General features: G+C 33.6%; 2 protein-coding genes and 1 long non-coding RNA gene across 3 annotated transcripts; 2 read left to right on the forward strand and 1 right to left on the reverse strand.

The window, feature by feature from the left end:
- Positions 1–1,284: 1,284 nt before the first annotated feature.
- On the reverse strand, positions 1,285–4,955 carry LOC100805826 (uncharacterized). Its single transcript, XR_415094.4, has 3 exons — positions 2,708–4,955; positions 2,500–2,609; positions 1,285–1,468 (listed from the first exon to the last, which is right to left on the reverse strand). It is a non-coding gene; the product is annotated as an uncharacterized lncRNA (long non-coding RNA).
- Positions 4,956–5,993: 1,038 nt separating this feature from the next.
- Positions 5,994–10,406, forward strand: LOC100792936 (LEAF RUST 10 DISEASE-RESISTANCE LOCUS RECEPTOR-LIKE PROTEIN KINASE-like 2.3). Its single transcript, XM_006583349.4, has 3 exons — positions 5,994–7,048; positions 7,975–8,013; positions 8,627–10,406. Exons 1-3 carry the CDS (start codon positions 6,262–6,264, stop codon positions 9,718–9,720), a joined length of 1,920 nt encoding a protein of 639 aa, XP_006583412.1. The 5' UTR covers positions 5,994–6,261; the 3' UTR covers positions 9,721–10,406.
- A 647-nt stretch (positions 10,407–11,053) lies between these two features.
- LOC100793451 (LEAF RUST 10 DISEASE-RESISTANCE LOCUS RECEPTOR-LIKE PROTEIN KINASE-like 2.1) lies at positions 11,054–16,700 on the forward strand. Its single transcript, XM_006583350.3, has 3 exons — positions 11,054–11,832; positions 14,753–14,785; positions 15,321–16,700. Exons 1-3 carry the CDS (start codon positions 11,142–11,144, stop codon positions 16,433–16,435), a joined length of 1,839 nt encoding a protein of 612 aa, XP_006583413.1. The 5' UTR covers positions 11,054–11,141; the 3' UTR covers positions 16,436–16,700.
- The last annotated feature ends 1,510 nt before the right edge of the window (positions 16,701–18,210 follow it).

Genomic DNA, 18,210 nt, shown 5'->3' on the forward strand with positions numbered 1-18,210 from the left:
GAGTTTATCTGAGTTTACTTAGAGTTTATAGAGTCTATTCAAAGTCTACTAAAAAAAGAGTTTACTTAAGAGTCAACTCGGAGAGGATAACTAAACTCATAAACTCGTAAGAGTTAGTGAGTTAACTCGAGAGTTTGATAAGCATGAGTTTATGGTTAAGTGTTACATGCTAGTCCAATATGTTGTTGTCAATATATTATTAAAGTGTTTGGATATATCTCAAAGCAATTGGATCCACGTATAAACTAACACTCTTCTTTGTAGCTTCTGTGTCCTAATTCAAATTGGACATAGAAATATGTAAATACATGCGTTTTTAATGCATAAGCAAACACACTATGGGTGGGCGCTTAGAGAATTGATTTTGCATGAAATTGATTTTGGTTAAAATTGATTTTGAAGTAATATGATTTATGTTTGGATGTTTTATTAAAAAACAAGTTACGAGTAAAATTAAATAGAAAATTTTGAATACAATAAAGAATCTACTCAAAGTTGCTTCAATCCAGAATTAATTATGAATTCTTCTCCGATATGAAATCAAACATGTGAAAATGCATCCAAAATCAATTCTGAACTCGAAATCAATTCCTCAACGTCAAGCCAAACACCCACTATATTGCCTTATTCACTTTGAAAAGAAAACAAGAAACTCAATTTCTTAGTCATTGTTTGATTTTTCTATAAGAAAAATTAAAGACTTCATTTTGATTTAGTTATTGAATAAATAACATAGGTACACTACTACAATAAAGCCTTTTAACGACGGTTAAAAAATCTTTTAATGACGATTAAAAAGGAATTTTAACGACGGTTTTTGATCGTCTTTATAGCCAATGTCGTTAAAAATGAAGCATCAATGATGACGATTTTAAAAATACTGTCGTAAAAAATACAACCTTTCTAAGACGGTTATTATGTAACAACCGTCTTAAAAAGCATACATTTTAAGACGATTCTAATGTAATAACCGTCTTAGAATGTTTGTTTTCTAAGATGATTCTACATAAAACCGTCTTAGAAAATAGACATTCTAAGACGATTATTACATCAAAACCGTCTTAGAAAGTGGAAATTATACTGAATAATTTATATATATATATATATATATATATATATATATATATATATAAAGATTGAAGATTATACTAAATAAAACTATATTAAAATTAAATAATATTTTTTAATGGAAAATTTTTGTTGTTTTAAAAAATATTAAGTCTATAAAAAAAATAAAATTTATTGTTGATCAAACTTAAGATAATGATGCAATACATGTATAAATTTAAAACAAATGTAATATGTATACAAATATAATTGATCCAATACATCAATTATTTTCACTTGTTGCTGTAATTTTAATCTACATGATAATATATGAACAAGTCCATGGACAAATTAAAGTTCCACTCCAGTCATTTATATCCACAGGTTTTTCCAATTCATCTCTAGGTCCAACAATAATAGCCTGCAAATAAACTATGATTTTAATAATTTAATTTAAAATGAAAAATAATGCAGTACCATGACAACTAATACAAATTAACGCTGAGCACGTCCAAGTTAACTATATACCAGTGACTTAGTAATTGAATACTCAAGAGACTTAATAATTGCATGATATATTCATTATATACACACACGAGACTTTTCTCTTATTGACATGGTCAAGGGGTTATGGTTGACTATTGCAATATTAAATGAGGAATTAATGCATGTATTTTGAAAGAATTGATATTTATGCTAAGCTTGAAATTTGGAGTGACAGTAGTCATTGCATTGATCGAGGCTACTATCAAGCAAATAGACTTTTTGGCTTTTCGATTCTCCATGTGTTATTAAGTGGCGGCCATGATAATGGCAAGTGGGTTAAGCCATAAATAAAAAATAAGTACATGGTATTAGAGTTTTTAGCGATTTTTTTTTTGAAAAAGTAAGTGATGAACTGATTATTCTCACATATTTAATTCTTGAAAAAAAATTATAAAATCCTCAAACTTAAAAATAGTACAAGATATTTTTGAAAACTAATTTTGCAATTAATCTTTGAATATAAAAAGATAAGCCATAAATCATAAACATATAATCAATTTAAGTAAGTCATCAATTTAACTAACTCATTCATAACAATAAAATATAAAATTCATAATTCATTTAACAACTCACAATATTAATAAAATATAATATTATTATTTTCCAACTTAAAATACTAAAGTAAATAATAATCATTACTAGTTATAAAAATAAAGAAGGCTTAAACAATATAATGAAGAAAAGATGAATATAATTAGTATAAGTGCTTATGGTTTTTTTTTTATATTAGTATGCACTCCTAATATAATTAGTATAAGCTACAACTACTATTATTCACCAAACGCGCGTAAAGCACAAAGTTTACAAAAATCAAAATCATGGCTGCTCATTCATAGCTTTAATATCATATCATGAATTAATGATCCAGAAAATTATTGCATGAAAAATTAATAAGAAATGCTTTACCTTAAGTTGTTTTACATTTAAAGCAGCAACCAATGCTACGTGTTCCAGAATATGTCTTTGCAAGGCCACGTATCTGAACAACAACATTTGCATCAACAAGACCCCACCCTCTATGAAAGGAAGACAAGGAGATGGGGAAGAAGAGTTAAGCCACAAAGAGCATGAAAGAAGAAATACAAAACACAACTTAAACCACAAAATTAATCACCTTTCACTTTTTGACCTCCTTTTCCCATCCAATAACTAGGAATTAGAAAGTACAATATTGATTTCCTCACACCTGATGCATTTGGGATTATATTGTCATAGTAAATGGCCAGAACAAACCAGAGAAATAATGTAGCCGCAACCAAAAGGCTTCTTAAAATGAAGTGGTTTATGAAGTAGACAAATCCATGAATATTCTCACCATATTAAGTTCAAATAGGAAGAACAGAATGAACAGAACCAGTAAGCAAAGTCGTAAAGCTCCCACACTTATTAAAAGAATACATGAAAAAATTATTTTGGCAAATAATATAAAAACCAGCCCATAAAAATTCTGTATCTATACCAGGTATAAAGGGTATAGATTTAATACTTTCATGGTGTAGCAAATGCAGAGTTGCAATGGGCTCTCTCCAAGCATTTCTGGCTGATAAAAAAATTAGCATCCAAATCAAGTGCAAGGGCTATTATCTTTGCAACTGCTTTCCCTACTTCTCTGTATTCCCAAACAAAACAGACAAAAACAAAAGAAAAACAAAATAGGAAGGGAGCAACAACATTGACAAGCATCTTACGTCACCCACCATTGACTCTCGCTACCCCATTTCATCTTTAAACACCCCATTCTCTTGTCCGCACCATGCAACTCCTCCAAACCAAGGACTTTGTCTCCAACCGCACTCTCCAAAGCCTCATCCAAATCTGGTCTGATTCGGCTCGCCAGCAAACTGCTTCCGAACAAGTCCTTTCCCAATCCTTAATTTTGTAATAACTTTTACAAAATTAAGAATCAATTTCACAAGCACTCACCCAAACACATACTGATTCTAATAAGCAATCAGAGTTCAGAGACTAGAGGCACAACATAATATAGTGGCGAATTGAAAAAGAAATTAAGAGACAAATATTAAAGGACAAAAATTGGGGGCTACAAAAAAATTGCATTTAATCTAATCTAAGTCCCACGCAGTCAAATTAATGGCAAGGGCACGCGTTAACGTCGATTGTGGTGGCAGATAATCAATATGATTATTCAAATGTAAAGAAAAAAAATAGGGGATTATGAATTGGTGAGAAGATTCAAACAAAACCATATCAACTTTTCCTCTCAACGAGATCTCTGAATGAATTCAAACCAAAGTTTGAAGAGCTTATCAACCAAAATTCACTCATTCGCCCAAAATAAATAACAGACTACAGATAGATCAAGTTATGAATCAAAATAATAAAAGACAACCTAGAATTTTTATTTGGGTACAAAGAATTGTTGAGGAATTTATGTGTGAATGAATTATAGGTCAAACAAGTTCCTTTTTTTTCTCAATTTATTTCATGCATGTACACATCAAGATACATAGAGATAGTATAAAAGGAGAGAGAGAGAGAGGCAGAATATGGAACAACGGTTCGTGCTCATAAATCTTCCATAACGGTTTCGACTTTCTCCATTTCGATAGGGATGTGATCTTGCGACCTTCGAACTTTCATGTTCAGCGTCACCGTCACCGTTAGAGGAGAGAGAGAGAGAGAGAGAGAGAGAGAGAGAGAGAGGCAGAATATGGAACAACGGTTCGTGCTCATAAATCTTCCATAACGGTTTCGACTTTCTCCATTTCGATAGGGATGCGATCTTGCGACCTTCGAACTTTCATGTTCAGCGTCACCGTCACCGTCAGAGGAGGAAGCGGTAGAGAATTTGGAACTAGTTGCGACGACATTAGACGAACGAGCTGAAGCCGCGATAGTATCGTTGACGCCGGCAAATCTTCGATCTCCTTTAGCTCGGACGATGGTTGTGGCATCAAGATCATGTCCGATAACGAAGGACACTCCGACATCGCAAGTAGATCGTAAAAGAGAGTGAGGTGTGAGTGTGAGAAGAAAAAGACAAAGAGACTGACGCGATGAAGAAGTTGAGTCGCCATGCGTGAGCTCCTTCAGCACCGCGAGAGAAGAAGTCGAGGCGGCGAAGAAGCAGGAACGATAGAATGAGAGAGAGGGTCACTACACTACCCGATAAAAGAGAAGAGAGAGAAAGTGAGAGAATAAAAATAACAACGCGGTTTTATGAAAACGTCTTTGTTTTCAAGTATTCAAACACGGTTCCATGATGATCCTCTTTAAAATATTCATCATATTTACAAAAATGTCATTAATATACAATCAAAGACGGTTCTTTAACGACCGTCCAAGATAATGTGTCGTAGCAAATAATTTTTTTAGTAGTGGTACTATATTGTAATGATTTTGATTCTATTATCTAATAACAAACTTATAATGTATAATAAGTTTATCGACTGTAATAATAAGGTTTAATTACTGATTTGGTCCCTAAAGTTTCATCATTTGTATCTTTTAGTTCTTATAGTTTTAAAGTGATTTTTTTTAGTTTCTATACTTTACATTTTAATTCTCTTGTCGTCTAAAGTAGTTTTTTTTTATTCCTTATAATTTACATTTTAATTTTCTTTTAATTCCTATAGTTTGAAAGTAGTCTTTTTAGTCCCTACACTTTATATTTTAATTTTTTTCTAGTCCTTAACATCAAAAATATGAGTAATATATATTAATTATAATTAATGACAAAAATATTAACAACTAATTCGTAACTAATTTATCCCAAGATAATTTATTTTTAAAAAAATAATTGATATTTATAACTAATTTATAACTAATTATTTTTATATTTTTTTAATAAGAACTAAAAGATAATTAAAATATAAATGATAGAGATTAAAAAGATAACTTAACTATAAAAACTAAAAAAAATTAAAATACAAATTATAATAACTAAAAATATTACTCTTTAACTATAAAAACTAAAAATTACATAATGAATAATAACGTGTAGACAGACAACATAAGATCTGTCAAAATTCTGAACATAAAAAAATTACAGAATGAAATGGAACACACTGTACAAAAATGATTGCATCCTACTTTACGAGAACTGCTGCGCACCCTATAACCACTAAAATATCCCATTTGATTCCCAACTGTTTGGAATGATAAGCGGTTTACTTATACAAACTTATAGTATATTACTTAATTTCACCGAAATTCTTTTTATTTTTCTGGACAGTAAAAAGAAAAATAGATTCCCTCCATCTCATTTTATGTATTACTTTTAGAATGTTTCTTTATCTCAAATTATTTATCATTTTAAAACATTAAGAATCTTTTTATTACTCAGCTGGTCAGTACCAAATTTTCAATTCCATTTAATTTAATGGTGTGGGGATATGCCCCGAGGCATAGGGAGAAAGAGGAAAGAGAGTGGTAGATTCGTGGGTGGACTCTTGCTTTAATCTATTCATATTGTGGTGAGAATCGTCCCTATCAATTTCCAAGAACCACTTTTGAAACTTCCCTTTTATGTTAATGGTTAGTTGGTTAGTTTTTATTAATAGGAACCTTCCAACCCGTAATTTTTCTCTTCTTTCTTTCTTAATTACTCAACCACTCTTATATCTCAAATTTCCATTATGTTTGAGATGAGGGGAAAATTAAGACCTGATATAATCATATTCATTATAAGTGAGGCTTATAGTAAGAATGGATGAGCATAATCACATCCATATGCATATTCCCATGCTTCTTACATCCATAGTTATATTGTTAACCACTTTGCCACAGTCCTACTGTGATTTCGATTATTCTGTTTGTAAGGAGAGGCCATACAACTGCGGGAACCTGTCCGACATCTTCTATTCTTTCTGGGGACAGAACCGACCTCTTCAATGTGGCGGCGGTGGCCAAACATTCGAACTCAAATGCCATGATGACGATAATACTACAATTCTAATTGGCTCACAAAATTTCACAGTGAAGGAGATTAACACCAACGCTCAAACCATGAGAGTGGTACAAACAGACCTTGTCCTCAATTTTTGTTCTCCGCAATTTGAGGACACTTACGTAAACTCCACTCAGTTCCGGTACTCCCCTTCAGTGTACAACATCACCATATTCTACGATTGTCTGCGCATGACAGATTTCCCTCATGGTTTTGGACAGAACTTTACGTGCGGGGATGTTTTGTCTTATTTTGTAGTGGAATATGATGAGGTGCTGTCAAATGAATTTCCGCGTTGCAAGCGACGTTCACACGTGCCGGCTGAGGCTCCTCTGGATTATACTGCTCCTGGTGCCGGATATAATAATTTGATACAAGTTATTGATAGAGGGTTTGAGTTCAGGTATGATGTTTCTCAAGATTGCACAAGATGCCTGGGAAGTGAAGGAGAATGCTGGAGCGATTGTAATGATATTGATCAAAATGTACTTTCATGTTATTATTGTCCAGATGGATCTCATGGCCTGCACTGTTCTCCTTCCAAAAGTATGCCTTCTATCCTCCTCTCTTCTTTTACACTTTGTTAGGTTATCTTCGTCCAACAATTCATTTCTCTTTTTTACCTTTTAAGGTTTTTCAAATGTGTGGCTTAATATTACATATTACACATCACCTATATGGATTTTTTTTTTTATAAATTAAACTACCTTTTTTTTTTTTTTTGATATTTACTAAATAATCTCTTAGAGGTTTCCAGTAACGCGTTTTTGCTGACCTCACTTTGACAAATTAAAGCTAGGGTGGTTAACTGCACATTTTTCCAAGTCGATCTTGCTGTGTCCTTCTCTAGTGGTCCCCTACATGTATCATAGGTGGTTCCTTCTTTCCAGCTTCACTTCAATTAGACCCAATGTATGCCTTGATTTGAATGTGTCAATAAGCACGTTGATTATGGATAATGATATATGAACACTCATATTATAAACACTTGTTAGACTCTTATTCCTTTTCTGTCCCTATCTTCCTATCAAATCATATCATCTATTATACTTACACTTCTCTCTCTCAAGTTGTCAAATAACATTGAGTGTCCATGCACCTCTATCCATCAATTATCAGTTTCCCTGACTTTTCTCCAGCTACCTGTGTGATTTGGCTTTATTACCCTTCATATGAAGTATTGTTATATGAATGAGTGTTTCTTTTGCTTAACTATATTAGTTAATCATGCCCAATTCTGTTTCTAACCATAATTTTTTTTATCATGTTCATGGGTTTTTAATAGCTATAAGTTATAATTTTTATGTTCAATTGGTATAATGTATGCATTTTCATAATTTAACCCCTTTCAGTGTCATGTGATTACTTCGGGTAGAATATTCTCAGCTCTTTGTATCTAAATGATCTTCCAAAAAGACTCAAGTTACAATACTCTTACGATTCCTCTTTGCTCCCACTGCTTATTGTTGCAGGTGAACATAATATATCAAGGAAAATCATCATCTTATTAGGTAATAAATCAAATTTCCTTTTGTATCTCGTGTTTCATCATTAACTTGTTTCGTGTATACTTGTTTGACAAATCTTTTATTTATCCAAAATGAAAGATCAATCAGATAGGTGTCTGGATTAATTAATTTAATGTGAGTTAAAAAAGAACTTTCTATAAAAAATTTAAGAAAGCTTTTGAAAAGAATATATATTCTAATTTCAATTTTTTGAAAAACAATTACACCCAACATAATATTTTTTTTCTTCTGATGAAGAATCAAGACATCCATTTTCATTTCTTCCATAACACTTTTTTTGGAAATAACCTGATATCCGTTGAAAAAAACTAGTCTTTAAAATCAACAACAAAAATATTGACTACTGTGCTCTTATATTTAGCATATCAATAGTTCAATTTTCAAGCACTGGTAATTAAGCATTACGTAGAGTTTGAAAAGGGACACTTTATCATTAAAAAGCCTAAAATTAACTTTCGCACGAAAGTTTACAATAAGGCTTTTATTTATGTTTGTTTCTCGTGCGCATTTTATACTAATAAATATTAGCTTCTAGAAATTAAAAGGAATTCAAATGTTTAATAACCCCTAATTCTCTTAATATATCTGTTAACAGGTGTTGCAAGTGTGGTAATTGGGGGCTTCATGATATGCATCATTATTTGCTGTAGTAAATATTGGCCAACAGATCAAGTAAAATTTTGGTTGACGATAAAAAGAAATCGGGATATTGAATCATTCTTAGAAAACCATGGAGCCTTAACTCTAAAAAGATATAAATTCTCAGATGTTAAGAAAATGACTAACTCTTTCAATATTAAATTGGGACAAGGTGGCTTTGGTAGTGTGTACAAAGGAGAACTTACTGGTTGTCCAGTGGCAGTGAAGTTATTGAATTCATCCAAAGGACATGGAGAAGAATTTATCAATGAGGTTGCTAGCATCAGCAAAACTTCTCATGTTAATGTTGTTACACTTCTTGGATTCTGTTTGGAAGGCAGCAAGAAAGCTCTCATCTATGAATTTATGCATAATGGTTCCCTTGACAAGTTTATTTACAGCAAGGGACTTGAAGCCACTCCATCGTTGAGTTGGGATAATTTGTGGCAAATTGTCTTAGGGATAGCCAGAGGACTAGAGTACTTGCATAGGGGTTGCAACACTCGAATTTTACATTTTGACATAAAACCACATAACATTCTATTGGATGAGAATCTATGTCCCAAGATATCAGATTTTGGGTTTGCAAAGCTTTGTCCCAGGAAAAAGAGCACTATTTCCATGTCAGATGCTAGAGGAACAATTGGGTATGTAGCTCCTGAAGTGTGGAATAGACATTTTGGTGGAATTTCACACAAATCTGATGTTTATAGTTATGGAATGATGTTGCTAGAAATGGTAGGAGGGAGGAAAAATATTAATGCTGAAGCAAGTCACACAAGTGAGATATTCTTCCCACACTGGGTATATAACAGGCTAGAGCATGACAGTGACTTGAGGCCTGATGGGGTGATGGCCATAGAAGAAAATGAGGTAGCAAGGAGAATGACTCTAGTCGGTTTATGGTGCGTTCAAACGATTCCAAAAGATAGACCTACAATGAGCAAAGTAATAGATATGCTAGAAGGCAACATAAATTCCCTTGAAATGCCCCCAAAGCCTATGCTTTCTTCTCCCACTAGATCAGTGCCAAAATCTCCCATTAGTTAAAGTTATTTTCTTTGCAATTTATATAGATCTTGCAAGTTATTTTGTACTTTTCATCCATTTTGAAACTAAGTAAATCTCATGTGACTGCTAACAAATAGAATGCAAATGCCAGACCAAACTGTACTATGCATGTTGCAAAGTGTTCCCAAAAAAATCATAACTCTCTTTCAATCACAAAACTGGTTTCTCTCTAGATACAATTGCGATGCCCTCTCTCGTATTTATTTCTTTCTTTCTCTTCACCTCTCTGCCAGCCAACATGGGGTTCGAAGCTCTTTTCTTTCTCTCAAAATGATCTTTCTCCCTGCAACATCTCCCCAGGTGCAGATTGAGTGCTTTGCCATACAATGGTGTAAATTGAGTCCTCTGCCTCTTCGCCGGTGCAGATCGAGTCCCCTCTGCATCTTTCTCACAAAATGATCTCTCTTTGCCCCAATGGTAGCCCACTAGATGTTTTTTTCTTCCTATTTTGTTGTGGTCTTGTGTTAAAGTCATTTTTCGATTTTTAAATTATTTTCCTTTTTTTGTTGTGCGGAATGGTTTCTTCAAGTGCTTTTGATTCTGCGAAGTGTGAACAATGTTTTTATGCTTCATTCACAAAGGTGAATCTCATTAAGTAACTCATTTAAGAAACAATGTTGGAGGTGTTGTAATAATAGAAATTTATTATAAATTATTATACATTGTATTATACCATTGGCCATTAAAGAAAAAACAAAAAAAAGTAATAAAGACTTTGGATTATCTGGAAAAATTTATTTATTATTTGGACTTTATATTTCACTAAAAATTAATTTAATTCTTATTTTATATTTTAAAATCTTTATTATTATTATTATTATTATTATATACTATTTAAATTAATCGTAGTTTATAACATTATATAAACTATTTTAAGAAATACAAGTAAATTAAATATTAAGAAAATTGAGATAGATTCTCCACAAATTCCTCCAAATCAGACAAAACTCGAGTGAAGATGAGTTTAAATTTTTTTAAACCCACCTTATCTAAATTCTCCATAAATTTACCGGTACAATTATCATGCCTATTTGTCTTCAACCGTAGGAAGTATGTATAGCTTGTTTGGAAACATGTTGAGAGTAGAGGAACCATGTTTGAAATGTGAAAGTTAATTAATACTATTAGTTTCGGAAAATGACTTCCGAAACGTGAAAAATCATAATCGAAATGTGGAACCAAACATGCTAATGGTACTTTTTGGTATGATAACCCATCTATTGGCTACACAAGAACATACAGGAAAACATCGATGAAGCAGAGAGGTAGTTTCCAAGGGTGGACTTTTTCTTTATTGATATTAAATATTAAATGGTGGTGAATTGTGAGAATCATGGTCATCATTTAATTTCCAAAGAACTTCTTGTAAAACTCCATTATGTATCAGGTGAGAGGAGTGGATGTCAATACTCAATAATCATATCCCCATGCTCCTTACGTCCCTACGCACCATCTCTTGGTTATTGTTAACCACTTTGCCTCAGTCTCAGTCTCAAACACCCGCTGATCACAGTTTTTCTGTTTGTAATGAGCAGTCATACAACTGCGGAACATTGTCCAACATCTCCTATCCTTTCTGGGGACTCAACCGATCCCGTCAATGTGGCCGCGGTGGTGACGCATTCAAGCTCACATGCCATGATGATAAGACTACTTCAATCCGAATTGCCACTCAAAATTTCACAGTGAAGGACATCAACATCACCGCTCAAACCATGATATTGGTGCGAGCAGACCTTGCCCTCAACGTTTGTTCTCCGCAATTTGGGGACACTTATTTGAGTCCTAGTCTGTTCCAGTATGGTTCATCCGTGTACAACATCACCATATTCTACAATTGCTCCTCCACATCCTATATAGATACCAGTCTTGCGGCATTCAAGTGTGGATATGAGAATACTCTCTTTACTGATGGTGTAGAATATGGGCTGTTGAGAACATTTCCATGGCTTGAGAGATGCGGGCGACAAGTCCAAGTGCCGCTAGATGTCGTTTATGATAGTAACGGTGGGCGTGATTTTCTGAAACAAGCTTTCACTAGCGGCTTTCTGGTCAACTATACTGTTCTCAACACTGTTCCTGTTGACAATAGTATGTCTCCTATCTTTTCTCTGTCTCTCTCTTTTTTATTTGTCTTCTAGTTTCTCTTGTCCTTGGTTAATTTCTCTCGTCTCAAAGGTCTCTTATACATGTATGTCAATGTTCTCTACTTCGTCTATCATTTAAAAAAAAAAACAAGTTTAATGTGTATGTACTGATAGTGTAAAATAGTTTTACATTGTCATCAAATCACAAATTATCGTTTGAATTACTTTGAGATAATTATTTTAAAAGTCAACAAACTTATCATACATAGTGGTTGTGATTGGATGACGGTGTGAAATTTTTACACTAATAGTGCATAACTCTTTTTCTCAAAAAGAATACATCTATTCGGAAGATTACCAATTGAAAGATAATGCATCTCTTTGGTCTTGGATATTGGTTGCCATTAGCAATCCCTCAATTCAACAAATCAGAGTCAGAAAATGAAAAAATAGCAGAACAAATTAATTGCAGTTTGAAAATAGCTGGTCGTTAACTGCATATTTTTCAAAGTTTCTCACTGTTTGCTTCTCTAATGGTCCCTATCTATAAATTTAATTATTAGGTGGTTCTTTTCTTCCCATCTTGACTTCCATTAGACCCACTTACTCTTTGTCTACCTCTGAACGTGTCAATAAGTAACTCCCTATTTTCTGTCCAGCTATTCATTATTTTGTTTTCCATTTGAAATTTTTTTGGTGGACAATTGAATTAAGGTCCTGGACTGGTTTTCTGACATCCATCCAAACAGTACAAATTGATATCCTTTATTTGTTTTTATCTCACCTTTATCATATCAATCACATTACCAATGATATTAACAGCTTATTTCTCCTCTCTCTGTGGGTGTTTATTCCCCTTGAGTGTGTAAGGATTTTTTTTCCCATTGAATTAGTGTCCAGTTATAATGCCATAAGAAAAAAAAAAAATAAAGATCGATTAAGGGTATTGATTTGGTATTGTGTTTTGTTAGCATATAAATAATATTACTCTTGTACCAAAAAAATAGTAGTATTCTTTTCCATGTTATTTGGGAGAAAAGAAGTGGCAGTTTTATTCATATACCAGTAGCCATAGCCTCTACACGACTATTTCAGAATTTACTAGCAATTGTGCCTGTTGAGGAGTGTTCTCGATCCAACACACCAGCTTGTGTTCTACAGTAGGAAATATCTGTCTGCAATATCCATCTAAAATACTTTGCAAATAGCTGCATTCTGTTGAGTTTTTCCTTTTCCAAGCTATACTCAACCAGATAGTCAGTCTCAAATAACTCCCTGGAATGGCAAGTCAACTGATAGCTGTATAGCCCACCTGAAGCAGCATGCTTCTGCTATTTTAATCTCCATAGTTGATTCCTATACCATTACTCTCCAACAATTCATTGATCCATTTAGATGTATTAATATCCTGATCGGGGTCAATTTGCTATCCTGACCTGCGGTTCCTCACTTCATGTTATCAATGAATGTGTAATTGTCTCTTCCTCTTCACCACACATTGGACAAATTGGGTCGGATGATTTTTCTCTTTACCAATGAAGTCTTCACATGTAATATGTTTTTACAAGCACACCACACCGGGTTTGTACATTTTGGTAGTGCCTTTTCCTTCCACAATTGTTTCCAAAAATTAGCACTCTCATTTGACTTGTAGACACAAAGGAGCTTCTTGTTGATGACAGCGCCACTTGGTATCCAGACTGAACTGTGTAATTTCCAGTATTTGTGTGTTTTCAAATCAATATATCTGGTTCCTGTATGATTCTGAGTGGACTTCTTGAGATAGCTTCACCTTTAGAGTGAGAAAAAAACTGATCTAGTTTATTTTGGTCTATCCACATCACTAGGGACAGGGTCATGAATTTCTCTATCAAACAGGTTTGGAACCAACTATCGTACCAAATTTGCACACGGTTTCTATTTCCAATTTACCTCATGGTTCCCTCCTCTGGTATCCAGCTCGCAGCCAACATGCTAGTCCAAGGAAAACATGGATTGTATATTTTAGCATGTAAAGCAGAAGATCTCGGATAGTATTTTGCTTTAAAAACTTGAGCCATAAGAGATTCTTCATTGCTTATCAATCTCCGCCATATGTTTGAATTGATACATGATAAAAATGGACTATTGATATTGGTTCACTTTGACTGGATTATAGCTGAAAGAAAAGAGAAATAAGAATAAAAAAATAAAAGGTAGAAAAAGTGACAAATATGAATCATAAGATAGGTAATGTAATAAAAAAATAAGAGATAGAAGATAAGTATTTTCCCTAATAACTAATGTACCAACTCTAAATTTTATAATATATTTGGATGGAAGGAAAGAAAGTAAAGAAAATGCAAACAAGGATGTATTAGCTAAGTTTGCATTTACTTATGCTGAAATGTATTAGATGGAAGAATTTCTCTACCAGGTACTTCTTTTGTTCTTTAAGATGTACAGGTTTTGGCCAATGCTTATTACTATTATTATTATTATTATTATTATTATTATTATTATTATTATTATTATTATTATTTTTCTTAAGAGCAAAAGAGAATATATTTATAATAACGTGTAGTAGACAGACAACACATAAGATCTGTCAAAAGTCTGAACATCAAAAAATTACAGAATGAAATGGAACACACTGTACAAAATGATTGCATCCTACTTTACGGGAACTGCTGCGCACCCTATTACCACTAAAATATCCCATTTGATTCCCAACCTCAAGACATGGACACGATGAGTACAATATGCTTGCCAGCTACCCCTCCAAAGATAACTACTTATTTATAGAGATTTTGGCTAATGCTTATTAATAAAATCATCCAATTTATTCCTAGAAAGAACAAATATAGATGCTCATGTCATACTTACTACTTATGTATAATATTCTCTTTGACAACTCGTCTTTGTTTCGCTGCTTTCTGTTGCAGGTAAAGTTAATTTGACAAGGAAAATCATCGTAGGTAATGTATCAAATTTCCTTTCATATTTCCTGTTTCATCATGTCAATTTTTGTCCCAAATAGCTTTTAATAAAAATTATTATAAGAAAGCATTTGAAAATAGAAATGTATTTACCATTTTCTGATGAAAAAGAAAAAAGGTTACCAAACGTGCTATCTTTTGATGAATCAAGACTTGAATTTTGCATTCCTTCGAGAACATTTGCTTTAAAATGACCACATATCCGCTGAAACTACAAAAAGTCTTTAAAATCAACACACTGTTTTTTTTTCTAACATAATGGTTGAATCGTAATTTTCTCAGTTCAGCATTTCTGTGCATTTGTAATTACGCATTAGGTAGAGTTTGAAAATGGACTTTATCATTAACAAGCCTAAAATTAATTAACTTCCGTAGGAAAGTTCACTATAATGTTCCTATTTATTTAAGTTTCGCTTTTGTGAACATTTTAAACAAATAAATATTAACTTTTAGAAATAAAGGGAATTCAAATGTTTCTTAACCTCTAATTCTCCTAATAAATATGTGTTAACAGCTGTTGGTGTGGTAATGGGAGGATTCATAACATGCATCGTAATAATTTACTGTTGTAGCTGTAAATATATGTCATCAACACAAGTAAAATTTTGGTTGACGGGAAAGAATGACCTAGATATCGAAGCATTCTTAAAAGATCGTGGAACTCTAGCACAAAAGAGATATAAATTTTCAGAAGTCAAGAAAATGACCAACTCCTTCAAAGTTAAACTGGGTGAAGGTGGCTTTGGTGCTGTATACAAAGGAGAGCTACTCAGTGGTTGCCCTGTGGCCGTAAAAATATTAAATTCATCTAAAGGAAATGGTGAAGGCTTTATCAATGAGGTTTCTAGTATTAGTAGAACTGCTCATGTTAATGTTGTCACACTTTTTGGATTCTGCTTGGAAGACAGCAAGAAAGCTCTCATCTATGAATTTATGCATAATGGTTCCCTTGACAAGTTTATTTACAACAAGGGACTTGAAGCTACTGCATCATTGAGTTGGGATAATTTGTGGCAAATTTCCTTAGGGATAGCCCGAGGACTAGAGTATTTGCATAGGGGATGCAACACTCGTATCTTACATTTTGATATAAAACCACATAACATTCTTCTGGACGAGAACTTTTGCCCCAAGATATCAGATTTTGGGCTTGCAAAGCTTTGTCCTAGGAAAGAGAGCATTATTTCCATGTCATATGCTAGAGGGACAGTAGGATATGTTGCTCCAGAAGTGTGCAACAAACACTTTGGTGGAATTTCACACAAATCTGATGTCTACAGCTATGGAATGATGCTGCTTGAAATGGTGGGAGTGAAGAAGAATATTAATGCAGAAGTCAGTCAGACAAGTGAGTACTTCCCAGATTGGATATATAGCAGGCTAGAGCAGGGTGGAGATTTGACAACTGATGGGGAGATAGCCACAGAAGAAAAAGAGATGGCAAGGAGAATGACTATAGTGGGCTTATGGTGTGTTCAAACAATTCCACAAGATAGACCTACAATGAGTAGAGTAATAGATATGCTAGAAGGCAACATGAATTCCCTAGAAATGCCTCCAAAACCTGTTCTTTCTTCTCCAGCTAGATCGGTGCCAGAATTTACCACTAGTTCTTTGCAATCTGGGTAGATCTTTCAAGTTATTTTGTAAAACAGACCACTCAACATGATTATGTTGTACTTTTAATTCATTTTGAAACAAAGTGGACGCCGTACATGTGCAAACAAATTGAATTCAAATGCTAGACCAAACTGTGTGTTATGCATACTGCTATGTAAGTAAGAGTCAGGGTCAAATATAATTGTTGCTGTAAGTGAGACGAAAGTTGTTGACTCTCATGAAATCAATTACAAAGGATGGACAAGTGGCAAATGTGTCTTCCTTTTTCTTGATAGTCTCTCGTCTTGAAGTTCTTTTCTTTTTCTTATAATAATTGTATTTTTAGTATCTTTTATAGTTCATTGCTATCTTCTGGGTAACAATATACTGTAACTTCCTGCATTTTCCAGTTCTTTGCTATATTCCGGGTAGATCTTGAGAAGTGTCAAAACCTGTTCTTTCTTCTCCCACTAAATCCATGTCCGAATTTACTAGCAATTGTGCCTGTTGAGGAGTGTTCTCGATCCAACACACCAGCTTGTGTTCTACAGTAGGAAATATCTGTCTGCAATATCCATCTAAAATACTTTGCAAATAGCTGCATTCTGTTGAGTTTTTCCTTTTCCAAGCTATACTCAACCAGATAGTCAGTCTCAAATAACTCCCTGGAATGGCAAGTCAACTGATAGCTGTATAGCCCACCTGAAGCAGCATGCTTCTGCTATTTTAATCTCCATAGTTGATTCCTATACCATTACTCTCCAACAATTCATTGATCCATTTAGATGTATTAATATCCTGATCGGGGTCAATTTGCTATCCTGACCTGTGGTTCCTCACTTCATGTTATCAATGAATGTGTAATTGTCTCTTCCTCTTCACCACACATTGGACAAATTGGGTCGGATGATTTTTCTCTTTACCAATGAAGTCTTCACATGTAATATGTTTTTACAAGCACACCACACCGGGTTTGTACATTTTGGTAGTGCCTTTTCCTTCCACAATTGTTTCCAAAAATTAGCACTCTCATTTGACTTGTAGACACAAAGGAGCTTCTTGTTGATGACAGCGCCACTTGGTATCCAGACTGAACTGTGTAATTTCCAGTATTTGTGTGTTTTCAAATCAATATATCTGGTTCCTATATGATTCTGAGTGGACTTCTTGAGATAGCTTCACCTTTAGAGTGAGAAAACAACTGATCTAGTTTATTTTGGAATTCAAATCCATTTGTGAAGAGTCACAACTTTTCATAAAATGTATTGTGTAATCGATTATATGATTATGGTAATCGATTACCAGTGAATAGTTTTGAAGAAAATGTTAAGAGTTATAACTCTTAACATGTTTTTCTCAAAAGTCATAACTCTTCCAATGATTTTTATGACCAGACATGAAGAGTCTATAAAAGCAAGACCTTGACACGCTTTTTTACAAGAAGTAGCATCCAAAAAAACACATCTCTTTCAAATCCTTTCTGACCATTGCCCATTGTTTTTTCTGTGCAAAAACTCTTGCCAAAAATCTTTCTAAACCTTGGTTTCAAACTTTGTTTTTTCTGCAACTGAAAATTCTGCAGAAAACAGAAGTGTGCTATCTTTTCTTCTCTTCTCCCTTTGCCAAAAGAATAGAAGGACTAACCGCCTGAATTCTTTTGTGTCTCCCTTCTCCCTTCCAAGAGAATTCAAAGGACTAACTGCCTGAGAATTCTTTTGATTCTTCCCTTCCCTTTATACAAAAGATTTCAAAGGACTAATTGTCTGGGATATCTTTTATATCCCCTTCACAGAGAATTCAAAGGA

Source organism: Glycine max, chromosome 7, assembly GCF_000004515.6.
Source record: "Glycine max cultivar Williams 82 chromosome 7, Glycine_max_v4.0, whole genome shotgun sequence".
NCBI lineage: Eukaryota > Viridiplantae > Streptophyta > Magnoliopsida > Fabales > Fabaceae > Glycine > Glycine max.

Bases quoted from the DNA above. Each gene is read 5' to 3' on its own strand.
- LOC100793451 (XM_006583350.3), top strand. From the start codon at position 11,142: ATGTCAATACTCAATAATCATATCCCCATGCTCCTTACGTCCCTACGC. The intron at 11,833-14,752 runs GTATGTCTCCTA...TTTCTGTTGCAG, and splicing joins CACTGTTCCTGTTGACAATA to GTAAAGTTAATTTGACAAGG. The intron at 14,786-15,320 runs GTAATGTATCAA...ATGTGTTAACAG, and splicing joins GACAAGGAAAATCATCGTAG to CTGTTGGTGTGGTAATGGGA.
- LOC100792936 (XM_006583349.4), top strand. From the start codon at position 6,262: ATGGATGAGCATAATCACATCCATATGCATATTCCCATGCTTCTTACA. The intron at 7,049-7,974 runs GTATGCCTTCTA...TTATTGTTGCAG, and splicing joins GCACTGTTCTCCTTCCAAAA to GTGAACATAATATATCAAGG. The intron at 8,014-8,626 runs GTAATAAATCAA...ATCTGTTAACAG, and splicing joins GAAAATCATCATCTTATTAG to GTGTTGCAAGTGTGGTAATT.